This window comes from Setaria viridis, chromosome 1, assembly GCF_005286985.2.
Source record: "Setaria viridis chromosome 1, Setaria_viridis_v4.0, whole genome shotgun sequence".
NCBI classification, from domain to species: domain Eukaryota; kingdom Viridiplantae; phylum Streptophyta; class Magnoliopsida; order Poales; family Poaceae; genus Setaria; species Setaria viridis.
In genome coordinates this window covers 10,287,131-10,312,742 of record NC_048263.2, presented here as the reverse complement: position 1 = coordinate 10,312,742, position 25,612 = coordinate 10,287,131, and the positions used below count along the sequence as shown (strand labels likewise).

Sequence of the window (25,612 nt, the reverse complement as noted above, 5' to 3'; positions counted from 1 at the left end):
TGAGCGGGTGGGTCAAGTGTGTGGTGGGCTCTGCTTTGTTTGGGCCATCTGGCCCAGTAAGAATGGCGCATGCAAAGCCCAGGTAAGCCCACCCGTAGCAGGGCAGCTGGTTCTTCATCAGGGAAGAAGAAAAACAGTTGCTAGACTGATTGTTCTCGCCGCCATTGTTGCAATGCAAAAGCTCAGGAATCCAGACATTTTTTTTAGATTAAGGATAAAATCCGAGCTGCCGTGGACATATACAGCCAAAAGTTACAGAGAGTTTTTAGACTCTAACCCTCAACAATGAAAACATGCGGCGGTAACCCTGAATTTTGCAGACAAATAATTAGGGGATTTGCTGATTAATTAGGGCACCACCACCACCGACGGCGGCAGCGCTGGAGTCCCGTCTTACACATGATAAACACACAAAAAAAGCCACCGGCAGATCATGATCCACCGTGACACGATGGGGCGGCTGCTCAGGTACGACGCGCCGTGCTCAAGGCCGGCCTGCCGTACCCAACGGCGTCGCGCTGAGCGCCGACCGGACGCACGTCGTGGTGGCGCACACGGGGCCGTGCCAGGCGTTTAGGTACTGGATCAGGGGGGGCCCAAGGCTGGCCGCTACGAGCTCCTCGCCGACCTGCCGGGCTACGCGGACAACGTCAGGTGAGATACCAAAGGAGGTCAACAGGGAGAGGATCAACGCGACGGCTCCGAAGCACCTCGTCGGCGTCCGGGTCAACAGCAAGGGCGCGGAGCAAGAGGTGATGACGGCGCCCAAGGGTGTCACGCTTAGCGACATCGCAGAGAAGGACGGGAAGCTGTGGCTGGGATCGGTGGATGACGCGTCCCCACATAAGTAGAGACTAAATGTGATACAAATATCCGTCCCAGGAGGCTGATAACACATTTATTCGATAGGTAATTCAGTTACCGTACAACTCCCGAGGGAGTGGGCGTGAAAGCCACACAGCGATAAACAGTAAATAAATAACGGCGGCTAACCAAGCGACTGCCAAAAGACAGCACTCGGGACTACACGGCAGCAGCAGCATCTTGGGCAGGGCAACACCACAGGCAGCGTCGGGTGCGGACACAACCTCTACTCGAGGTCTTCTGCGACGAACTCAGGGTCTTCCTCTGTAGCAATGAAGCAAGGGTGAGTACTAACGTACTCAACAAGTCCAACCCCATCCACGGAGGGGGATACAAGCAAGTTTATGCACAAGTATAACAAGGATAGGCTAGAGTTCATTTGCGGAAAAGCTAAATTTTAACACATGCAGGGGATCGTTTCGAAAAGGTTTTTGTAAAGTTTTCCTTTAATACCCGAAGCATTGAGTGGGGTTGCTCCTACACAAAGGATCCAAGCTTTTATCGCTATCGGACTCCCCGTCCGTCATAGCGCAAGGCACAACTGCCGGACTCTTCTGAAATTCCACACACACACACACACACACACTCATGACATTCTTGCCCAAACACTAGTTATGTGACCAAGCCGTAACTCGTCCAATTCCGTGGACACGGCTACCCGGATAGGTTTTAACTCTGCAGAGGTTGTACACTTTTCCCACAAGTAGGGTACCGTAGCGCAATCACCTTAGTGACGGTACGGATCCTAACAAAGCCATTACCCACCTTAGCTAAAACTGGCTAGTTCTCACGGAACACCCCAGGGGTCCACGGCTCATTCAGGAGACCGTAACCGGGACTCAAGTCACCAAGATCTTAATCCTTTTCCGTGGGTTCCCGTTGCTCACCAGCACTCCTGAGGACTAACCATCCAGCTAGTGGGATTTATGCTAAGCCGTTGCCCATACAACGGTCGAGTGGTTGCACGATAGTGGAATTAGGCAAGATGACACATTAACTCGGTCCTTAATTACGACCGGATGGATATCTCCCAACATTGCCCAACCACCAAGGTACGAGCACAACAACTGGGCATCCCACACAAGGAACACCCATCCATCCCGTCCGCACATTTCTTTTCCCGAACCAAAAGCCATTATTCTTACTTGGACACACACACACACACCTTAATTTCCCGAATACACAATTGTAATAATGTTTGCATTTGAGTAACAGGTTCCTAAGCGTTCTAGCGGCGGTTATCAACTAAACAGAGCGAGTCATATTTAGAGATAAGCATAGGACAACAAGGAATGTTCATAACAATCAAGGAGTGGCTATCCAACCATGTCTTGCGATAAAATAATATGCATTTTGTAAAAACAGGCCAATAGGTTGTGTTTGAAAAACTAGGTATTAAGTATGCATCAAAAGGGTGAGATTGGACTTGCCGTCTTCAAAGCCTTCCGGGGGTTCCGGCTCGCGGTACTGGTCCTCGGGCTCGGGCTCGCGGTCAAACTCTTCCTCGGGCTCCTCCTCGGGCAATCCGCGATCTACGGCACACACAAACAGGCACACGAATAAATAAAAGAGAAAACGATTTTTAATCGGGAGCTCCGAACAGGAAATGCGAACGGAAAATAGGTAGAGGGATTATTTTTGGGAAATTTGGATATGGATCGGCGAAAGTATTCTGAAGGATGACGTGGTGAATTTTGGGATTAATCGGAGGAAGTTTGGCGCATGAAATGACGGGTTAAACAAGGATTAGGGGCTTAAACGGAGGTTTAGGGCTGGTTTTTAATAAACTAGGGACCTATTTGTAATTTCTTTCGGAAGTGGAGGGGCTTATGTGTGAATTGGGGAAACTTGAGGGTTAGATCGGAATTCTTGGAGTTTTGGCTCCTTCTTCTTCCAGGAACCAGAGGAAGAGAGAGGGAGGGAAGTGGCCGGCGGCGGCCGGCCGGCGGGGCTGCGCCGGCGGCGGCCGAGGGCCGGGGCGGCGGAGGATGGGGTGGAGGCCCCATTTTGCCTCACCTCTGGTGGTGTCGTCGAAGGAGGGGGGGGGTAGGGGCGCCGGCGCCCGTGGGCGGTGGTGGCGGCAGGGAGGCGGCGGCGGCTTTGGCGACGGGCGGCACGGAGGCGGCGGCGGCTTTGGCGACGGGCGGCAGGGTGGTTGTGGCGGTGTGTGGAGGAGAAGGCGGCCGGGCGGGTTCCTTTTATAGGCGGCGAGATGGCCGGCGGGGTAGGGGCCGGTAATGGCCGGTGGCGGCGGCGGCACGGCAAGCGGTGGGGGCTCGGCTCGGAGGGGGGGGTAGCGGGCGGCGGTGGCCGGCACGGCACCGGTGCCGTGGCCGGGCCGGAGTGGAGGGGGTAGGGGCCGGCGGGCGGCGCGCCTCCCGAAGGGGGGCCGGCACGTCCGGCGGGGCCGGCCGGCGGCGGGTCCCAGGCGAGCGGCGGGCCGGGCCGGCCGCCGGTATGGCGCCAGGGAAGGGAAGGGGCGCCGGAGTAAATGCACCAGGGGGGGGGCCGGTCCAACGGAGTGGCGCCAGGGGAGGCGTGCGGTGCGCCAGGAAGAAGAAGGAGGAGGAGGAGAGAGAAGAAGGGAGGAAGAAGAAAGGAGAAGGAGGAAGAAAGAAGGAAAAAGAAAAAGGAGAAAAGGGGAAGAAAGAGAGAAGGAAAAAGGGGGAGACCGGCGGCACTCGCGGCACGCGGTCGGAGCACGCGCACGGCGTCTGACACCGGCACGCGGCGAGATTCGCGGGCACAGATAAAAAAAGACAGGTGGGGGTCGGCATAGGTACCGGGACGGCGAAATCGCCGGGGAGGTTTCCGATTTCCGGGAGCTCAGCGGTAAAAAAGATTTTAAAGACGATTTTTAACGGGTGATTTTAGTTAGTGATTTCTGCGGGCGTTACAGTGGAACTCGACTATGTCGGCCTAGCTAATTTAAAATAATTAGTTCTTATTTATAGGTTAAGGCCCTGTTTGGCATGGCTCCAACTCCGGGTGGAGCTGCTCCACTCCAGAACTCCACATGGAGCCAGCTCCGCTCCAAAACTCCAGAACAAAAATGAGGTGTTTGGCTAGATGGGTGCTCTCAGCTCCAAAAAAGATCGATTTCAGTGTGGATTGCCATTGTTGCCCCCCAATTAAGGCCCCACTTGTCATCCTCTCTATCCCATCTTCTTCTTCCCCTTTTTCCACTGCACTGTGCCGCACACGGGAGACCCTCCACGGGCGGCGGGGTGGGTAGTGACGGGGCGGCGGGTGGCGACGGGCGACGACGGGCGGCGAGCGGTGACGGGCGACGACAGGCGGCGGGGTGGGTGGCGACGGGCGACGACGGGCGGCGGGCGTGGCGACGGGCGACGGGCGGCGGCGGGCGACGCGGGCGACGGGCGGCGGCGGGCGGCGGCGGGCGGCGGCGGGCGGCGACGGGCGACGGGCAGGGCTCTGGCGGCGAGTGGGGCTCGAGAGAATAGAAGGGAGAATAGAATGAAACGTTTTTTTGTGTAACCAATAGCATTGGTGGGTAATTACCCACCAACTCCATGAGAAGGTTCGAAAGAGAGGTTTCTGGAGCAGCAAAAGAGGTGCTCCAAAACTCCACCTCCATTTGCACTACAGCACCATGGAGTTGGCAACTCCATGGAGTTTTGGAGTTGGGGTGTTTGGCTGAATTTTTTGATGGAGTTGCTGGAGTTTAGGAGTGGAGCCGTGCCAAACAAGACCTAAGATTAGATAATTGTTAGTGGTTAAGAACTAGTGCTACATGCATTAGCAAGGTTTGCTTAGGTTTTACAGAATTTTAGTTGTGATTTTTGGGTCATCTTATTTTGTCTTGCATATTTAAATTGGATTTTATTCATAGGAGTTGTACGTATCTTTTGGTTGCGTATTGACTTTCTTCTAGCGAATTACTTCCAAATGTCAAGGCATATATACATGCTACGCAAAAAAGTCACTAAGATTAATTACGGATCCAGATTGTATGGGCTGAGAGTCCCTTCCTTTTTGAAGAAGGAAAAAACTTTTACGCATCCCTCGTGTCAGCCGCCTCTTCATTTTCCGATCTTGCATTGATTTTCTTTTGGTTGGACTCTAAGTTGGAGATATTGTCGTTATCTATACACTACCACAGGCGCGAACCGGGAGCTCGGAGCCGGGCATGGCGGCGGCGAGCCACCTTGGTTTTGCAGAAATCCCCCTGAATTAGATCTGTGCTGCAAATTAAAGCCTCGCGGTCGGCGCCGGCGGCCGATTCTGGTGTCGCCGGTGATGGCGAAGCAGGCCGCGAACGCAAGGCACATTGCGCCGTGGCGGACACCTTCGGCGGAGGATGCGCACGAGGGCCGGGCACGGTGGGCCATGGTGGATGAGCCACGGCGGCGACGGCAGACGAAGCGATGAACAACGCAGACGCAGCACGATGACCTCACTAACATTTTGTTTCATTTCTCAATCTAATGGCGTTTGCCTCTGTACTGTACATTCATGGGTGCAGATGCAGAGATGCAGTGTGGATGGTGAGGACACGAACAAGATGCAGTCCTCCCCGGCCTCGAGCTTATTGCTAATGGCACCGCCGCATCACTATCTCCTACCAGGAATGGATTGAATTCACTTTATCATCTGAACAATGCCGGCTGCGTGAACGTCTCCAGCCGGGGCTCCGTCAGGTCCACCGCCTCCTCCTCCTCCTCGTCGCCCGGCGGCGGCCGCCAGCTGCTCCGACCGTGGGGGCTCATCAGCAGCATCCCGTTCACCAGCTCGCCCGACACCACCGCACCGCCACTCGCCGCGCCCTTGTGCCTGTCGCCGGGCCACGACGCACGGCCCGGCGGCGGCGGCGCGCACGGTTCTTGCTGCCACCGGAAGGACGCCGTCGAGCACTCCTGCGGCGCCTCGATGTCGACGGGCTCTGGGTCACACCTCCCTACGTGCGGAGACGGCTGCAGAATTGGCAATCGAGATCATATAAGCCTCCGTGCGTGGCAATGGCATGGCATGATCAGATCATCAGACCGAGAGGGAGCACTGACCGTGAGGTTGAAGGCGGCGGCGATGGGGAGGTTCCGGCGCTTGGCGCCGTGGAGTGGCGGGGCGATGGTGGAGAGGATCTGGACGACCTCGGTCATGGTGGGCCTGGCCTCGGGGTCCCACTGCAGGCACTCCCTCGCCAAGTGCGCCATGATCTGCATCTCCTCCGCCGGGAACTTGCTCTCCAGAGTCGGGTCCGGCAGCTCCGCCACCACCAGCCGGCTGTCCCGCAGCCGCGACGTCGCCTGCGTGTTCCATCTCCATCATGTCATCATCATTGCAAATTCGGTAGGATTCTGCTTGCTGTGATCGAAGAACAGTTGAAGTCACGAACCCAGATGACGAGGCTCTCGTCGGCCCTGGTGGAGGACGACTTGTGGATGGGCGGGCGGCCGGTGATGAGCTCCAGGATCACGACGCCGAAGCTGAACACGTCCGACTTGAGCGACGCCTTCCCCACGATCGCATACTCCGGCGCGAAGTACCCGAACGTGCCCAGCATCCGCGCCGGCGAGCTCGAGCAGCTCGTCACGCCGTCGTTCATCAGGCACTTGGCCATGCCAAGATCAGTGATCTGCACCCACGAGAAAAATGTATCTCAGCATGACAGAGTTGCAGCATTCAGGCCACTGACTGAATCACTCACTGCTAATGAGTAGTAATAACCTTGGCTCTGAACTTGTCATCCAGGAGGATGTTGGTGGACTTGATGTCGCGATGGAGGATCCGCGGCGCCGCGGCCTCGTGCAGGTACTCCAGGCCCCTCGCCGCGCCGAGCGCGATGCTCACCCGGGTCTGCCAGTCCATGGGTTTCCTCCCTTGCTTCAGGTCCAGGCAGTCCCTCAGGTTGCCGTTGGACATGCACTCGAACACCAGCAGCCTCTCCAGCTGCCGGCCCTGGATCTCCGAGCAGTAACCCAGCAATGGCACCACGTGGCAGTGGTTCAGCCTCGACAGCAGCTCGATCTATGGAAGCATCGCATATGACACATGAGAAGTGAGTCAGTTCCAATGGAATGTGCAAGATTGCAGCTTTCTGGTGCCTGCACTGCAGTATTGCATACCTCTGACAGGAACTCGAAATCTTCATCTGCGCCTCCTAGGGGCCTAAGCTTCTTCACGGCAACAACCTTGCCATCGCTAAGCTGGCCTCGGTATACCTTGCTTGAACCCCCGACTCCAATAAGATGCTCCTCTGAGAATTTCCCAGTTGCTTCCTCCAACTCTGCGTACGAAAACCGGATGATAACACCAGGGAACGTGCCACTTTCACCCCCACAAATGATGGGGCAGCTACACAGAAACTCTGCAGCCAGGAGAAGAACATAAAAACAGGGTGTCAATTTTCAGGCATTTCAATCAAGTGGAACATCCAAATTGCAGGCAGGGAAAATAAATACGTTATGCTTGCCTTTGAGAACACTGAGCCTCGGTTTCGGTTTCAGTTGGGGAAGAGGAGATGATCGATGGCTGACAAGGTATGATCTACTGCTCCAGCTAGTGTATTTATCAAAGGAGTATATCTGTGACCGGGGAGAGAGCGCATCCTTGCGGCGAAAGTAGTATACGGTGGTGACAAGGAAAGCAGTAGTTGTGAGAACCACACACACTAGGAGCGTAATTATGACCGTTTTACTGGAGACATGCCTTTTCCCTTCCTCTGAACTTCCTGAAGATATTAAGCAGACTACATTCAGTAACACGAATTTCACTTGAACATTCAGTCTATACATGGTTCATATATCTGAAATTCTGAATCACTGAGCAAGTTTTGCATACCGGATGTGCAGTTACAGGAAGTGAAGCAACTCCTATCACGTAGCACAGCGTGTTCTTCTTTCAGAAGGGTCTTGTCAGAGGCACATGTGCAGTTCCATGACCCCGTTCCACCATCCTCATCTGCCGCAATCCCCAATTCAGGCACAACATCGGTATAATGATATCCTGAGAAGATATAAATAAAATTGACTGCCCCTACCTTGTTGACAGTGGCAGGACGAAGAGCAATTGGACAGCAGGCTGCTGTTAGAGTTAGATTCACCTAGCGGATGAGCTGCACATATACATGTCCAATTTGTCGTTACAGTTTCGCCCGTGGTGCCATCTGTATAACAACCAGTGTATCAGATATTGTCTTCTTTCATCAGCCATTCGTTATTCAGCTAATTTTGTAAGCATTTACCGCAACAGCTGTGAAAATATAAGTACATTCATGAGAAGCAAGAACTTACCACATGATGCTGCCTGCATCAGAAGAACACAGCTGAGGGAGGCCAGGAGAAGTTTCATGTGGAGATCCATCAGCTAGTGCCCAAATAGAGAATGGCGAAAACATCAAATAGGTTCCGTTCACTGAAAGCTCTGAAAAGTAATGATGGAAAAATAAGCATTGGCATGTTTGAAACCATTGCTTGTTGACCAGAAAGGAATGGAAAACCTCACCCAAATACATGCAGAGCACAATGAACAAGTCTCATCACGTTTTGAAATTAATCAAGTACATGGTTGACTGACTGTATCATAATATACAACAACATGCCTGAGAGAATAGCTAAAACAGAAAACAAAGAGGCGGTAAAGATGAAAGATGGGGAGTGATGAGGTTTAAGAACTGATAGACAAAGAGGGGCAGCTTATATGCAATGCAGGAAATTCTAATGAAGTGGCAGAAGCTATCAATACTAGTTTGACAAATATATGTTGAGTTTGCTTCCAAAGAAAATTTAGCAAACTCAGTGCAGCAGCTTGCAAGATAGGAGACATCTCAACCTACAGCACTATATACACGGTAGGCAGAAGTACTAGTAGCCTAAAAGGCTAAAACGAGACTGCCTCTAATAGGGGCATTGAACACTGGATTATAACTTAAAAGGACATCTGGTCTGTAATGTCGGGTGTGACAGATGCCAAGTCTGGAGGTGATCAGAGATCTCAGGCTGGAACATACTTCTGAAATCCAACCTGTGCAAGAAGATGACAAGAATTTTGGAAACCTAATAGGCTGATAGTAACCTACTAGAAATCTGCAAGCAATAACAATTTGGACTAATAATCACTACCATAAGATATAAACTCAATTTCAGCCATTGGATTCTGTCGGCCAAGAACAGGATAGAGGTTTCTTGCAGTAATCAATTGTCCATTTCAAAATCTTGATTAATTTGATAGTTGCGTCCCATCCCTAAATGCATGCCTATGGATGTGCCCTCTGCAACTACCATTGCACTGGAGCTTAAAATATGCTGCTATCTTGGTAGTGTCTTGATCATTGCTCCCAATTTAAAATTCTTTTGGTGGTGTGATCCATCCAAAGAATGGTTGAATGCTAAATTAGTTGCAAGATACGCATCAATGTCATTGTATCTTAGACATATCATAATACAGGATTTCTCATGGATCCAGTACTAGAAATGAATTATTGGGTTATAGTAAATTGATCGAGTAGTCAGGCCTCCATGATCTAATCTCTATGCTCAAAAGTTCCCCCCTTTTCCAGAAATCAATGCTATACACGAATGTAAACCGGCAAGCATATTCAAGGAGCATGAAGAGCACTATCTTCAGATGCAACAAAATGTAAGTTGTTTTTTTTAGCAACGTGGCATTGCAAAGAATATTAAAACAAAGCTCGTACTAATCTACTGACACTTTCTTTATCTGGGGCCGTGAAGGTTAAGCACGGTAGGTGAAGATGGGCAATGCAGAAAGAAAATGATAATGTAACAATGAGATTGTTGGCATGTAGCCTGCCAAAAAAAATTTCTCCGAAACGAGGGGAAAACCTTTGTAAAAATGTGGACATGCTACCTGACACATACATGTATAATATCTTCAAATCAATAGCAGAATTGAAGAGGCGCTACGGCATGTATATTTCAGCTTAGGTAGAAGTGGACAGCATGAAGCGTGGCTGGCCCTGCACTGGCTATCGCTTTCCTCCAGTGTCTGTCACTAAAATTTGGTAAGCTCAAGAGAAAGAAAACACCTTTGTCTCCTTTTCTCTAACTACTGGTATCAGTGGCATGACAGGCAGAGTACTGAACTTATAGGCTATATGCCTAGCTAAGCAAAGTGAGCAAACAGACGAAATCTGCAGTTTCCACATGACTTTGTCTCTATTGAAAAAGAAAGGGAAGAAAAGCTCATCCCATGGGTGGATGAGGTGCATCGATCGATAGCAGAGGACTGAATTCCCCGATCGAGATCATGCGTGTGTTGATCCTAGTCAAGAAATCTTGGACGGTGAAACATGTGGGAAAGCAAACGCAGTCACCTGACCTGCGAGTGAGTAGCCGCATTGGGGAGGTAAAAAGAAATTATCTATTAGTCGTCTCTGGCACTAAAGAAAGATGATGGTTAAGCTCCCGGTGAAAGAGTCAATCTCAAGGTTTGAAAGAAAAGAAAAGGTTACCACACCTCCTGTCCTCGAAGGGAGTAAACTAGTTGGCGCTGGCAGAGGCCAGAGGGCGAACGAATGATTCGTTCTATTCTGCAGGAGCGCAGGGAGGGAAGGGAAGATGCCAATGCAGATGGGGCTGGGCATCATTCTGTCAGGGGTGACACGAGACGAGTGAAACAAAAAGCCGAAAAGGCATCTCCTTGCTCTGCAACTGCAACTATAAGGCAGGCTTAGATAAACCGCCCGATCCGGCCGTCGGTTTGTAAACGTACGGCGGAGATCGAATCTGGAAGCACCACCATCCAGCAGCACTATGATGAGTTTGTGGGAAGGGAATTGGAAGAAGAACCGAAGAAGATGGCCCTCACCAAGTCACCAGTTGGGCTGAAGATGAGTTTGTGGGGGTGAGGCCGACATGAGTGATGGATGGCTTGTAGCGGAGCGGGAGTGGGTCCTGCGATGGGTAGGAGTCACCAACCAGGTCAGTGGCAGCCCCTATCAGGACTCGAATTGTTCCCAGAACAGCGGCACCGGGAGTGGTAGAACTCTGAACCACAGGTGCTAGCTGAGTGCTGGCTGCTGAGGAGGAGGAGAGGTGATGGTTCAGCAGAAGCGGAGAAAGTTGTCAAGGTTCAGCAGTGCCTTGACTCCAGCAAACTGTAATAATAAGAGATTAAACAAAAAGCAGGAAATGCAAGAAGAGCAGGAGCAGATGCTCCAAGTATGGCATGCAACGGTGAGGCATCCGCCGCGGAAGAACCGTGGAAGAGGAATTGGAATTCTAATCGGTGAGCAGAGGCCATGAGAGGGGATGGGAGGAGGAGGAGAGGGGTGGTACCTCAGGGAGTGAAGAAGCAAGCAGCAGCTGGTCGTCTTCCATGGGGCTCCATCTCCATGGATTCACATCAGCTCACCTCCTTGGCCCTTGTTCTTGGAGCGTGAGAGAGAGAAGGAGAGTCTCGCCGGGCTTTGAATGCACTGCAATCAATAAATAACAAGGGAGGTGATGCAATGTGAGGCGGAAGGCCGTGCACCGCACCGCGCTCTGCGGCTCTCTCTCACTAAATGAGGAGGATGACGTGACCACCATCACCATATGTATCGTAGCAGTAGTGGCTCTTGATCTGCTGTAGCAGCACGGCACGGGGTCCTGTCCTGCTGTGCCAAGAAACAAAGTCAAACCAAACCCACCACCACCGTCAACCTCTCCAAACCCCAACCAACATGAGGCACGGACAGCAACACCTGCAGCCACATGGCGTTGGAGTCAAGAAACATCCACCCAATCTAAGGCCAATTCTGATTACCATGGTGTTTGGATACGAGATGGTAAACTTTAGTATTATCAGATATTTGAATACGAGATGGTAAACTTTAGTATTGTCACGTTGGATGTTCGGATGCTAATTAGAAGGACTAAACATGAGCGCTAATTACAAAACTAATTGCACAGATGAGTCTAATTCGCGAGACAAATCTATTAAGACTAATTAATCCATCATTAGCAAATAGTTACTATAGCATCACGTTGTCAAATCAGGGACTAATTAGGCTCAATAGATTCGTCTCGCGAATTAGACTCCATCTGTGCAATTAGTTTTGTAATTAGACTATGTTTAATACTCATAATTAGTATCAAACATCCGATGTGACATGTGCTAAAGTTTAACAGAGGGTATCCAAACACCCCCTAACTTTAGTCCATCCATTTTAACCCCTTCTAATCCCTAAGTGCCAAACATGTGGACTAAATAAACCCTTTAGTACTCTAGCCAAGAGGGTGGACTAAAGTGGACTAAAAGCTTGGGAAGACACCCCTGCTTCTCATTTATTGCTCATTCCCACCCATCCCAAACCCTCCCTTAGCATAATGCTAAGGGGTAATATTATCTTTGTTCATCTGCATTAATGGACTTTAATCTCTGGATCCAAAACTAAAATCTCTGGATCCAAAACTAAAGTTTAGACCATTAGTCGGAGGATTAAAACACTCGCAGGCAGCACCATCCACAATACCCAAAGTCTCACCCAACACGTACAGTACTAAACAAAACATTTAGATGCAGCGTCAGCATTTTCAAAACTAGCCTCATGTCCACACGACCCTGCCATAACACTAGACTGAGTTGGCATTCCGACGACTTCTCTAACCTTTGGATCGGATCGGTCGGTTCCCCTAGCTAATAACATCCTCCGGCATGTGCAGGCGGCATGTGACCTCCAGAAACATGCCATGCCATACTCTCTCTGACTAGTAGAGATTACATTGCAAAATATACTGCAGGTCGCCACCACAGATCCGATCCAAGGCCAACCCACCACGCAACAAACATGCTCAGCTCAAATTACCCTAACACAAGTAACATCCAACACGCACAGCAAAGAAGCGTTCCCAGTCGCGCATCCAACAATCGGTCGGTTCAAACAAGAAGCAATCCACCAACAATGTACAAGACAGAATGCACGATGCTCTCTTCCCTTAATCCCTTGTACTACTTTACCACATCTGCTCTGTTCTTTGCCGCCCCCAAAATGCCTGATGATGAGTTCACTACCCTCACCAGCGCCATCCCTTTGCTACCACGGATGCTGCTGTGCTAAAGGGGTTGGGTCAGATATCACCTCTACTCTAAATCATGACCTACGCTACACATTACACCACCACTAACCCCACAGAGATCGGTACACAGGCGCCACTACTCCACCACTACTACGGCTGCTACTCATCGTCGTCAGATACGCACACCACTTCTCCCATCGCGCCTCCCTGGCCCCCCGCGCCAACAGGGACCCAAATAGTCTGCTGGCCAGTCCTGCCCACCGGCTGCACATTCGACAAGGCCGGTCCAGGAGCAGGCTGACTAGCAACTGCTGCTGGGATAGTAGCTCCACCATGCCATCCCGCTGCAGCGTTCGCTGGACCTGCAAAGCTGCCCGGAGCTGGATTCAGGATCAATGCTTGCTGGGTTGCCATGAGATACCGGTTCGTTGAGGACGCCGCTGCCGCAAGACCTGGATGTGGGTTTGATGCCGATGCCACTGTTCGGTGAACTGAGCTTGGTGGTGCTATGGGGTGGGTCCTCCACCGCCTTTGGAAGAGCAGCATCGCCTCTGGACTGGGCTCAGGAGCAGCCTGATTCATAACTGCTAGGTGACCTCCAGATTGCCGAATTCCTGCTGCGCCATTTGGTGGACCACCAGGCATGTGGTGCAAACCTGGAATCAGGCCCGATGCTTGCTGGGCTGCCATTGGAACTGGGGTTGTGCTTGGTGGAGATTGAAGAAAGTTTGCCATCAACTCTGTAGCCGAACCTGGTAGCAGCGAGGATGCAGGGAGAGATGGGAGTAAGTTTGCTGCTGATGGTATTGCCTGCTGAACTGAACTTGCTGCCATGGAGGTTAATGGGACACCAGCCAGCGCACTCACAGATGAAAAGCTTTCCAACATACCTGGGGCAGACTGTCTCGATGACGTAACCCCTGGACTCATAGCAGCAAGTTGCTGCTGATCTCTGAGGGCCAGTGCAGATGCTGCCAGCATCCTCTGCTGCTGGAGATGAGGAGCAGGTCCTCGTCCGTAGCTTCCGTTTCGCAGAGGCATTGAACTAGCAGGTGGTGGTGTTGCTCTATAAAGACTTCCAGGTAAGATGACTGGTTGTGGTTGGACAGCCTCAGATGCTGATGGCCGAGCCACCTGTGAAGGTTGGACTTGGAGGAAAGGTCCCGTTGAATGCGAAGAGTTCAACCATGGTGGTGAGGCGACAGGTAATGACGTTGTTTGAGCCACTGACATCCTAGACAGTGCTGGCTGAAAAGATTGAGGTGCCTGCTGTATTGTGGGGCTCATAGATCTCACTGTAAAACACAAGGAAGAATCAAACCATTACTCAAATGTTCCTGGGAATGAGAAACATCAAACTCAACAGCAGTGTCAGATATACATATGAAGATCATTGTAATAAGTGATACAACTAGCAAATGCTAACATAGCATGTAGCATTAATGCACAAGAATTGGGAAAATATGGAAGAATGGAAGTCCTCACAAGCCACATCCACAAGTCCACAATCCAGAAAAAAAAAAGAAAAGAAAAGGCAAGTATAAACAGGATGCAGGTCAGAAGAGTCTGGTGAGAAAAGGAATGCTTAGTCTTGCTCAAAAAAGTGTTCAATCTTATAAGACAATCAAAAGCAAATGTAGACTATGGAAGATATGAGTTATATAAACCTCACAAAGAGCAAAAACATTAAAACAGAAACTTGATCTGAGGGTTTTGCACTAAAGGACTAATGACAACCCTAGAGCATCATTTTGGAAGACACAGTTATACTGGTAATGGGTACCTTGAGCTGGAATTGATTTCATGAATTTCTCCTGAAAATTCTCAGCCAGTGATTGTTGCAAAAAAAGCTTCATGTACATATCATCTGCCAGTTTGTTCGATCGATGATACGTGTGCTCTTCCTTTTGAAGTAACAACTCATATTTCTTCACTATCTTCTCCATTTCTTGGTTGCACTCTGTTTGAAGTTTTGATTTCTGTCCACAAATAGTTACACACAGAAGGAAGGCATGAAAAGTTTCACGATTAGAATATGCAATCTGAAGTAAGGAGAAAACTTAGATATAGAAGTAAATATGAAAACCTGCTGATCATATTGTTTACTAACTGCAGCCTTGAAGAGTTTCAGTTTTTCATACTCATTTATCAGTGGTTCGGAACTATGTGACAAATTATTAACTGCTGCAGGTGGCACTGTAAAGAGTTGGTAGTGTTCAGGACCCGATGTCGAGCTTGGCTGAAGACCTATTTGAATCCTCTCATCAGGGTGTGTTCTCTCAGGCGGAATATGCTGAACTGAGGTTGATGATTGTGTTTCAGGCTGCAAATTCTGAGCCGCAATGGTACCCGATGTACCTGCTCCTTCCATTTCTGCAGGTTGATCCTGCATTTGAGGTGATGGTTGCACTTCATGCTGCAAATCTGGAGCTGACAGCATACCCACACTACCTGCTTGTTCTGCATGTGGATCCGATGAAGGTTCTACACTCTGCAGGATGGTTGTGCTTCGTGTCACTGGCATACCAGACAGATCAGTTCTGTTAAGTCGAGCATCCTGTGTTGTGATTGACGGTTGCATTCCATTTTGCAAATCCTGAGCTGCTGTGGCACACAATGTACCAGCCCTTTCTGCTTCCTCAGAGAGAATCAAGGTTGGTTGCTGCAGATCATCAACTGGAAGCTGCGAAGTTGCTAAACTACGTTGGGCATGGGGACTTCTGATTTCCTGTGCAGGCACACTTGCTTGATCGTCCTCAGTTTCAGCTTCCCTAGACACTGGTACGGTGGCCAGATTGCATGTAGCACCAGTTAGATATTCAGTTTCACTTTCCTCTGACAAATCAGTTACTCCATCTGATCGACAGCCTGCTGGACTCCTTTCATCCAGGAACATCCCTTGAAGTTGGACACCCGACAACGAGGTGGATGGTGCAATGTCAGGATGCAAATTCTGTTCCACCTGTGTGCCCAACATACCAGGGGATTCTGCCACTGCAGGTGGAGGCCTTGAAGGTGTATCAGCATCACTGCTTTGCAGGGAAGGCGTACTTGATAGATTAGCATGAATTCCGACCTCCGAAGAAAATGGCAACATATCTGGGCTTTGTGGGGCAGCAAAAGTTGGTGATTCTGAGTGGGCTTGATGTGCGCAAACAGTGCCATTATTATCTACACCAAACCCCTGTGATGTACTACCTCCCTGTGATAGAACAGGTGTAGTTTCCGGCTGACGCGCTGTTTGAGAGCTATCAGCATCCAGCATTGAGCTTGATGGTTGAATATCAGGCTGCAAACTCCGGGCAGCATCCATGTCCAGATTACTTGATGATTCGGCTTCTACTGGTGGATATCCCGAAATTGCTAAGTTTTGTTGGGCAGCTAGACTTGTACTATGTTGCGCAGGCATACTTGACTGATCAGTCTGAGTTTCAACTTCATGACCATCTGGCAAGACAACTGGGTTTTGTGGAGCATTATAATATTGACTTTCTGAATTCAATGGATCTGAAGCGACAGTGTCAGCATTTTTATCTTTAACTCCCGTACTGGAATCACCTAAGTGGTCGGAAGTTGTCCCTTCATGCAACATTTCAGCTGCTGTATCTAGTTCAAGGTTCATTTTACTCGAATCATCAGGGCACACCCTCCGATGTTGAACATCCAATGTTGGGCATGGTGTTTGCATCTCAGTTTGCAGATCCCGAGCTGCCATTGCAAGCAATGTATCAGTTGGATCTGCTTCCGCAGGTGGATTCTGCAAGGTCATGAGGTTTTGTGGAGAAGCGAGGATAGGAAATTCTAAGTGGCATGGATCTGCTGCAACAGTACCATCATCATCTGCATTAGTTCCCATGACAGGAGAAGTCACACTTCCTGGCAAAATACTTGGATCAGCAATATTGTCCCTCTTGGCATGTTCAACACTTCTGGCCTCACCAGTTGAAGATTCCTAAATACAAGGAGGGTAAGGGTAACAGTGAATAGTAGCCAGGCATCACTAAAACATATACAGTGACAGTCAACACAAGTAATACGACAAGTGCAATGGTTCAAGAAAAGAATCTTTTGTGTAGAAAGACAATATAACAAATTTGGTAGGCTTCAGACACAAAACAACTTCCAATCAATGCACAGTAAACAAAAATGCAGTTGTATGACAGATAGCAAAAGAAAGAAAAACTCAGCTGACTAACATAATACCTGATTGATTGAATCATGATTTGCAGGAATAGTACTTGCAGAACAGGTTCTTTGTAGGTCAACTCCATCAGAACTACAGCTGATATTGTCATCTGGAAGATCTAAAGATTCTGATGCTGCTCCCCCACCAGACCTCATATGAGTTTCTGTAGGCTCATTTCTCACCACACATGTAGAAAAAGCCTCTGATGGAACTGAATTCCGTACAAGAGTAATTTCCATCAATCCGTCATCCATAAGCTGGTCACAGCCCAAGGCCAAAATGTTGTCAACATGATTATCACCATTTTGTTTCTTAAAATGGATGAATTCCTCAACAGCGAAATTGGAATCTGGTAGAGTATTGCAGAGATCAAGGAATTGATCTAATGGGCCTGATAATACTTCATGTTTGAGTTTTTCCTTCATCAGTTGCTCTTCAACCCATGTGCTAGATTGCCGTGCTTCAAGTTTGGAAAGCTGGAGTTTCATGTGCGCCAAAAATGCATACATAAGCATAGTGAACCAGTTAATCACTAGCTTTATTTGGTCATTTCTGATCTCTTCATCGATATCACTTATCCGAATGTGCTGAACAACTGCATGGCATACTTCTTTCAGTTTCATAACTTCATTGTCTCTCTGTGTACTTAACTTCGATATCTCAAGTTGCTGTTTCTCAATAATATTCTTCTCTCTCAAGGAAAAAATGTTTTTAAATAAATCTATTCTTTGCGTTGCGGTCCTACCAGGGGGTTCTTCACTTGACAAATGCCATTCTCTATCAGCTTCTGGAGAAGATACCAACTCTTGCCCATCTGAAACCATCTTCTCAGAAGCAGATGAGCTCTCTTGAGTGCCATTTGTGAAGTTATCATGACAATCTATTGCGTGCTTCGGGAAAATGTGGTCACTTCTCAAATTAGCAGATGAGCTCTCATGGGGTGAAAATCTATCAGTCTGTATTATGTTCCTTCTCCCACCTGGTTTATGTAACCGTAATTTTTTATAGAAAAATCGTGTGAGCTCCTCATTGCATTCATAGTTCAAGCCTTCTGCAGCAAGGGCAAGTGATTCTTGATGATCCAACTTGGTGTATTTCAGAAGATAAGCAGCAAACCAACACTGAAACAAGTATTAAAAAACTTATCATATTAGAGAAATCCGGGGTAAAAGTAAACTAAGTAAAACTCGTGGTGCCTATCTTACCAAGGCTATGTTGAACATGTGCTGTGTACCCTGTGGCTCCCGCACTACTAGATGATTCTTCAAAAGATACTCAAGGAGCTGATTGGCCAGAGAGCATACATTATCCTGCAGTTGTGATTAATTGAGATGCCAGTTAAATCTGGAAAGAACGAAAAGGTAGTCCAAAACCAAAGTAACAGACACTTCAAGAAATAAGGAGATCAGTATGACACTTAATGTGACAGCGCAGAGAAAGGAAAGGAAACAAGAACTTTAGCAGGATTTTTTTTCTCGAACACGCACGAGAGCTGCACATATTTGTATTGAAGAGAAAGAGAATTACAAAACAACCTCTGTTACCCCACTAGGAGAAAGTAAGGTTGCTAATCACCCGAAACAAAAATGGAGAAACTACCCGACCCGGACTATTCAGACTTGCCCTAAGGCCTGTTCTAAGCCCAGCTCAATGAAAAAATGATTAGCACTCATGAGAGGAGGGGTGACGCCATCAAAGACACATTTATTTCTATGTAACCATAACAGGTACTGCTTGTTGTACTTTAACATGATGGTAAGCAGGAATATTTTTCATGTTAAAGTACAACAAGCAGTAGTACATAACTGTTTCATGCATGCATCAAGAACATATAGCCATCAGGCATATCACAGAAAGTCCTACAAGGTGCAGCAGAGCAACTCTGGACAGCGGACACAATCCTTATTTCTACTTTAGGGCAAAAGAAAATACATACCGGTAGTTTTAACACCTTAATTAGCTTTGATAACTCGTGCTTAAGTTCAGCATGAAGACTTTTTGGTGTGCTCAGGTTTTCCATCCCTTCAGAATGAACTCTATAAGAACAATGTAATATGTACACCTATAGAACAGAAAATACTACAGTTTCAAATCATTTTACCTGTCTCAGGAAGCAGATGAAGATCGGCACTGGATGAAGTACCAATTTCAGGAAACAGGTCATCATTAATCACATCTGATGAAAACTTTGAAGATGAACCTGCAATTTCACCTGTTTTGCTAAGCTTCGTTCTGGCTTCCTTAGTTTCTCCAGTGGGAACATTGATTCGTTTATAGCGCCGACCACGGGATTCCCCATCCAGCAAATTTAACCAGAATTTAGGTGGATCTTCGTCCAGTGAAGATACTCCCTCTCTCTCACCTATCAGGGTAATGTTTCTTGAATAAAACTCACCACTCATACAAGCTTTTGATATGGTTGCATTATTTACTTTGCAGCTATCTTCAACATCTGTGGATAGTTCTGCTAAAAATTCCAAAATTACTTTATCCATAAAGACCATGCCCCTTTCATAATAACTTTTACTAGCACAGTTATCTTGCCGAAGCTCATCAACTCTGCTGAAGAGGAACGAAACACCCCAGCTTAGAAAGCAATGGCTTAAACTAGGCAATATATCCTGGCCGTTGCTATCAACAATCATGCCTTGCTTTGCAAGCACAAGACCCTTTTCCTCCACTGTGAAAGGAGTATATAAGCGGAAAATGCGCACAAACTTCAGCTGTGACTCTATCTTGATCTTTCGAAGAGCCTTCAGGTCATTTAGGGGGTTCAGGTCACTACCATAAATGATAATGGTATCAACAGATGAAAGATTTATGCTGGAATGGCATGCGCGGCTATCAATCAGAAACACAAATCGCCCTTTGGTTGTGTCATTGAACATATTCATTGCTTCTCGTTTCATTGAAAATGCTGAACGGTTTTGAACACGTACGTATGACTCGCGGCCAAATCTGTGGCGTATGAGTTCTTCTAAGATATTGCCCGTTCCGTCTCCAACTGCTCCATCAGACTACCATAGTGCAAAAGAAGAAAAGAAAGTTCAGGTCATGTTAACTCATAAACTAAGGCATGCCCTCAATGCATGCTGACTGCAGAGAGCTGGCATAACAGCATCTTAGGTTTTCCGCAGAACTCATGACATTGTACCCAAGAAAAAAGTAAGAAACAATGCCAGTAACATAGAATAGCACTGTTAGAGTCTACTGGTAATCCTTCATAGTAGTTAGAATTATATAGTTCCTAATTAATGTTTTTGTTGGCTAGCATTGGAGTTAACCAACGAACAGTTTGAAATTTTTCGATAAATCGATAAATTGAGTATAACATAGAATACCTAGGAGAGCCAGATATTTGAGCGATTATGCTTGCAGAAGGATAAGTTTAATGACTGCTAAAACTAAGAATCTAGGGCATAGGGTAAAAGAAGGAAAAGCCAGGCGCAACTCACTTGAAAAAGAACAATGACTCTTAACCTCTTGTTCCTGATCTCTTTAAGCATTTTTTCAAGAAGCTGTAACTTGCCACTTTCGCGCATTCTATCATCCATAGATTCAGTTACACCACAAGTGTTGCCAAGTGAATGTTCTAGGCCAATGAGGCAAGGGTGATTGCAGCACTGTTACATAAAGCCAAGAAGAGATCAGAGTCAGTAGCACTGTCAATAACTTCAGAAAATGTACTTGCACATGCAGATTGCAAATGAATGGATTTTCTGAAAGCAAACCTTCCAAAGACACATAACAATGTCACGAAGAGCGCCAACGCTGTCAGTTGCCATTTTTGACTGCAGGATAGATGAGTTTTCAAGCAACATAAAAGAATAGAGTTCTAGCTGCACTTGTGAAAGGTAAGCAGGAACCCAATACTCCAAAAAATTTGAAGAACCCGCTTTTCGCTCATATGCAATATGACGTGTAAATCTTGCTCTCAACATAGCAAGGGCATCAGCATCAACATAAGCTCCATTATCTTCTTGTTCTGAGTTAAGGAAAGCTAGCAGGTTCTTGTACTCGAGAAGATTATCCTACAAAACAGCAAGATTTGACATGGAATTATTTGTGCAGTGGTATAGAAGCAAAGTAACAGTTTGGAGCTGACGAAAGGCACCTTCAGTGGAGAGCTCAAAAGCACCATCCTAAAACCTGTTGGAAGTTGCTTGAGTTGTTTGAGCTGTTTCAGAATAGAGCTTTGACAATAGTCAACAATAACTGCCTCCCAACCAATGCAATCTACATTTTTAATGTTCTGCATCATGGCGAACAGGCAAAAATATGGTTAAGAATTTGCTAGGTGTAATAATGGCAACGCCAAGGTGTTACAAAGGAGTCATTTATGAACTCTAACCAATAAGGAACATTAATTGGGCTGAGAAGATCATTACAAATTACCTCTAAGATAGAATCAGGATGAGATAGGAGAACATGTAACGTTGTGTGTCTTCCGTTCTCATGGAACTCCGGATTTTGAACTAGCTTGTGCACATCTTTCTCCCCGTCATACACAACAACGTTGATACATGGTGCAAAGCAACTGAACTCAGCCTTCCATAAGGGTAGAGAAGCAGTTGTGAGAAGTAGAAAAGGTTGGCAGGCATCAGGTAAAACTGACAATATGAATAAGATGGTCTTCGTAACATGCTCCTGCATTATATATGAGAAGGGGAAAAGGATTTAGAAGTCCAAATATAACTGCAAAGATCTGCATGCAGAAATACAACATTACATTTACATAAAAGAATGTTATCAAACATCTAACAATACCAATATAACTAGAAACCGTGTTCGATAAAAAAAATATAACTAGAAACCAACAAACCAGAAAATGTGGGAGTAAGTAGGGGGTCGAAAATACGTTGTTTATGGGTGCAAGACTGTAATGCTACTAAACTACCTGCATAGTTCCTACCTTATCATCAACAAAGACAGCACCTTGAGACTTGTGCCAGAACTTACGGAGCTTATTGACAGAACACAAATGATCATTGTCAAAATCAGGATGGCACCCATCTGGCAATCTCTGAAGTTTCTGAAATGGACTTTCCTTAAACTGCAAAGAGCAATATTGTGTATTTCAATAAGGAAAGCAATGAGTTAATATCAGAATCTAATGAAAATCCGAGTCCAGTGTCTAACATGGCTCTAGATTCCCCGTGTAATCCAAGTGCTAGAAAAGATGTAGGGTTCCTGAGGGTCATAGACAATTATTCTTTGGACTGTTTGGGAGAGAAGATGCTATGATAGATGACTAGATGAGACAGCGAGGTAGGCAAAAAGCAACTGTGCAAGGGACCATACGTTGCAGTAAAATGCACACAAACACATCAAGTTAAAACTAGCTGCCCAGTGTTACTAAAGTGTTGGTGGCTAGTATCAAGAGCAATCATCTTAAACAGTGAAGGTATCTGCATAGCTCACAAGACACAATCTATGACATACATGTGTTTCAATTTCATGTTCTTAACAAACTAACATGTAAGTACCCAAACATCAAAATAGTTAGGCCATATTGCATATCTGAAAGGGGTGCAGTTGAACCCATTAACTGTGGATAAGATTAAAAGTAAATAAGTTCTGTTTTTTCAGGCATACCCTGTTTGTTTCTTGGGGAATAGATGATTGCTCCGATCTAACAACTACAGCTGCAAAATAAGACACAAATCAGATATGCTGACATATTTGCATGATACTAAGGCATCCTAAACAACCAAGAGTGGTTAACATGTTTTTTTTTCTTTCATGCTGAATCCAGTGTGGACACTTGCACATAAAGTTTTTTGGTGAAATTTCCCCTTTTTTTTCCTTCCACGCATCTATTTCTGTAATTTTGAATTGTGTTCATAAACATTCAACTATTCCAAGCAAAGCCCTTGATTTTGCTGCAAATGGACAACAGATTGCTTAACTCTGTGTAAACCACAAATACAGCCTGCCGCTCGCGATGGCACCATGTGAACTAAGTGGATAAATGATGAATGGCAAAGACATCAAGTACCTGTGGCTTTCCCCTTGCTGGACGGCGTGAATTGTGACAAGTAGTTGCTGATACGCGTACATCTTCGCTTCTTTGGTGAACTCCAAGCATTCTCAACCATGGCGTGCTCACTGAATCGCCCTTTTGCACCGTCCTTGGAGCTATAAGTTCTGTTTGGGTCTCTCGGCGTCAGAGGAGCTGAATTACTGACCTTGACTGCTTCTGAAATTCCAGAGGGTGCTTCCTCCGTTGGTGCCTTTCGCTTCTTCTCATAGGACCCCAACGCCTCACTGCCCAACCTCGTGGGAGGATGGCCCCTGAAAGGATTGGGTGTCGTCCGACTAGACCTCCTCCTTGCAGTCGGCACGTTGAACAGTTGGCGTGACCTCAAGTGCGGAGCGCTGATCGCATTCGGGCCGCCATTTCCGCTCGTCGTGTTGCTTCCAGCAGCTCCATCTATCAATGATCCCTCTGGAATGTTCGCCATTCCGCCTCTCTGTCAATAGCATCATCCATTGAACAATTTTTTTTTGTCAGTCACAAGGCACCAACTAGGAAACGCAAAAGCACGAATAACGAGAAAGGGGCACGGCGAAATTGCTGTTACGACCGAGACACAAAACCCTAAAATGGTAAGCATTCATCAAGAATACGAACAGAATTCAGCAAAAGGAAGAAGCGCGGGAGCGAGACACGGCTGGCGCGGGGGGAGGAGGAGCGGGCGGGTGGCTGGAATCTTACCTCCGGCGAGCAAGCGCGGTGGGGAATGCGGCTGCGCGGCCGGATTGCGGCGGCGGAGGCGGCGATGCTAGGGTTCGGCGCGATCGGCGCGGCGGGGCTGGGCGGCCGACGCAGTGGGAGTGGGGTTTTGCGAGCTCCCCTCGGAAAGCGAGAAACGACGCGGCGAGGTGGAGGGACGGGGGCGGTGGGTGGGGGCCCTCCGTCGCTCTCAGCGAAGCCTTTATTCCTCTTTGGGTTACTTACCCCCTTTCTCCTACCACTACCTCCCCTTGGCTTCAGCGCTCCCCACCGCAGCTACAACATGAACCAATGATGCAGTATAATAAATGTAAGGATATAATTTCCCATCCATCAAATATTCAATTATTGGATCTTACCCTACAAAGATCCCTGTTCCAAAGATCCATGCTCCGTAGGCACGGCACCATCAACTCGATTCGCGATCGATAATACTAAAATTACACAACGACGAGAGATGGAGAAAAAAGTAGTAGCTAGGGTCGGGCATGTGCGATGAGATGTGCAATGAAAAAGGGAGGACTAACGCCTTCAACAAACGAGATCCGTCGAAGAAGATGATAAAAAAAAAACAAGATCCGTCGAAGACAGGCAATAAGGGCGACAGCAGCGGAGCTACACCGTCAAGGCATGCCGGATGTAGGTCAGCGGCCGGCTAGTGGATTCGGCGGCGGCGAGTAGGCTATGGCGAGAAGAAAGGCGCTCGATGGTTAGGGGATGGGTTGGTGGCTCGAAAGAAGTGACAACGGAAGGTATTTATAAAACGTCGGCTGGCATCTTTTAAGAGTGGTAGGGCCGATTTGGATCCTTTGATATACTACACGGCATGACTTGGTCACTGACATATGGGTCCATGGATTCCCGAGAGCCGTGATCGAGTTGTAGGGTTAAGGTTGCGGGAGAAAAAAATATTCACGTGGAAAAGGAGACATTACAGATGTAACACGTACTATATTTGTTTGCATCCGCTCCTTTCTCGAGCCTAGACGTGATCATTTGTTGGGTCGGGTCGGATTCTTTTAGGTTTCGGGTAAAAAAGCTTGGCCCGTGCTCGACCCGTGCCGACCATTGGGTTGGATTTTTGGCTCGCGCCCAAACCGTTACATGATCGGATTGGGTCAGGTCAAACCCATGTTTTATGTGTAATTTTCGGGTTAGGTCAAGTTTTTTCAGGTAAAAAATTTTAGGGCGCACCCGACCCGTGTTTTAGATCGGGTCATAAATATCGCCCCGTGCTCACCCAACATATTGATCGGGTCAGGATTTTTTTTTGGTGGGTCAGGTTTGTTGGGTCAAGTCAGGTCTACTTGCCCCCGTCCTTTCTCGAATCTCGTCGAGCTTCTAAGCCCACTACACCAGCTCTTCTCCCACTTGATCACTCACATGCTATAACTGATTAGCGAATGATTGGTTACATGCAGTGGCGGAGTTTAGTTGTGGTTGGGGTGAGCTATGGCCATACACCAAGCTAAAAACACCAGTAATAAGCTATTATTTAGTGATAACTACTTAATTAGTGTGGTTGCCTTCATACATATCCGATAAAACTTTGCCATTGGTTATCTTCTAGAGGAAATTGTTTTCACTACTTTAATTGTCGGTTACTCTACTATCTCGTCGTGCCTAAGATGATCATTATATATCTTAAAACTTATAATGATCATTATCAATATATTTGCAAGTGAAATTACCCATACTCATTTTTCTGTAAGAATTTCATGATGGATAGGGTGTGCATTGGATTACATTCTTTGTTTGGATGTGCCTAAGAGCAATCCAACACTTTAAAAATAATGCCAAGTCATAAGTTTTGCTCCATTCATTACCTTTCAATCAAGGTAACTC

At 47.4% G+C, this 25,612-nt stretch overlaps 3 protein-coding genes across 16 annotated transcripts; 1 reads left to right on the top strand and 2 right to left on the bottom strand.

The window, feature by feature from the left end:
* The first annotated feature begins 69 nt into the window (after positions 1-69).
* On the top strand, positions 70-851 carry LOC117853834 (protein STRICTOSIDINE SYNTHASE-LIKE 10-like). Its single transcript, XM_034736122.1, has 2 exons — positions 70-82; positions 469-851. Exons 1-2 carry the CDS (start codon positions 70-72, stop codon positions 849-851), a joined length of 396 nt encoding a protein of 131 aa, XP_034592013.1.
* Positions 852-5,276: 4,425 nt separating this feature from the next.
* LOC117860223 (receptor-like serine/threonine-protein kinase NCRK) lies at positions 5,277-11,396 on the bottom strand. 9 transcript variants are annotated; one of them, XM_034743487.2, is made up of 11 exons: positions 11,379-11,396; positions 11,124-11,263; positions 8,118-8,190; positions 7,865-7,990; positions 7,666-7,785; positions 7,298-7,555; positions 6,951-7,192; positions 6,553-6,852; positions 6,221-6,460; positions 5,889-6,131; positions 5,277-5,798 (listed from the first exon to the last, which is right to left on the bottom strand). In XM_034743487.2, the coding sequence occupies exons 2-11, from the start codon at positions 11,163-11,165 to the stop codon at positions 5,475-5,477; spliced, it is 1,968 nt and encodes a 655-aa protein (XP_034599378.1). In that variant the 5' UTR covers positions 11,166-11,263; positions 11,379-11,396; the 3' UTR covers positions 5,277-5,474. The 9 variants fall into 9 exon arrangements, with proteins under 9 accessions (XP_034599378.1, XP_034599422.1, XP_034599400.1 ...); XM_034743531.2 differs by lacking the exon at positions 11,379-11,396 and adding an exon at positions 10,654-10,739 and having other exon boundaries at positions 8,118-8,247; positions 11,124-11,355; XM_034743509.2 differs by lacking the exon at positions 11,379-11,396 and adding an exon at positions 8,329-8,399 and having other exon boundaries at positions 8,118-8,247; positions 11,124-11,355.
* A 1,240-nt stretch (positions 11,397-12,636) lies between these two features.
* Positions 12,637-24,025, bottom strand: LOC117846819 (uncharacterized). Of its 6 annotated transcripts, XM_034727922.2 has the most exons (16): positions 23,750-23,943; positions 23,030-23,504; positions 22,627-22,676; positions 21,944-22,084; positions 21,427-21,678; positions 21,146-21,283; positions 20,763-21,062; positions 20,487-20,654; positions 19,133-20,048; positions 18,968-19,053; positions 18,237-18,341; positions 17,049-18,152; positions 14,932-16,797; positions 14,629-14,824; positions 13,736-14,140; positions 12,637-13,597 (listed from the first exon to the last, which is right to left on the bottom strand). In XM_034727922.2, the coding sequence occupies exons 2-16, from the start codon at positions 23,493-23,495 to the stop codon at positions 13,005-13,007; spliced, it is 6,786 nt and encodes a 2,261-aa protein (XP_034583813.2). In that variant the 5' UTR covers positions 23,496-23,504; positions 23,750-23,943; the 3' UTR covers positions 12,637-13,004. The 6 variants fall into 6 exon arrangements, with proteins under 6 accessions (XP_034583813.2, XP_034583807.2, XP_072148630.1 ...); XM_034727916.2 differs by having other exon boundaries at positions 12,637-14,140; positions 23,750-24,025; XM_072292529.1 differs by lacking the exon at positions 21,944-22,084 and having other exon boundaries at positions 12,637-14,140; positions 23,750-23,944.
* Between the last annotated feature and the right edge of the window lie 1,587 nt (positions 24,026-25,612).

Bases quoted from the DNA above. Each gene is read 5' to 3' on its own strand.
- LOC117860223 (XM_034743487.2), bottom strand. From the start codon at position 11,165: ATGGAAGACGACCAGCTGCTGCTTGCTTCTTCACTCCCTGAG. The intron at 7,556-7,665 runs GTATGCAAAACT...TAATATCTTCAG, and splicing joins TTCCTGTAACTGCACATCCG to GAAGTTCAGAGGAAGGGAAA. The intron at 6,461-6,552 runs GTTATTACTACT...TCGTGGGTGCAG, and splicing joins ATGACAAGTTCAGAGCCAAG to ATCACTGATCTTGGCATGGC.
- LOC117846819 (XM_034727916.2), bottom strand. From the start codon at position 23,495: ATGGCGAACATTCCAGAGGGATCATTGATAGATGGAGCTGCTGGAAGC. The intron at 21,284-21,426 runs GTAATTTGTAAT...GCCATGATGCAG, and splicing joins ATCCTGATTCTATCTTAGAG to AACATTAAAAATGTAGATTG. The intron at 20,655-20,762 runs GTTTGCTTTCAG...TTTATGTAACAG, and splicing joins TTGTTATGTGTCTTTGGAAG to TGCTGCAATCACCCTTGCCT.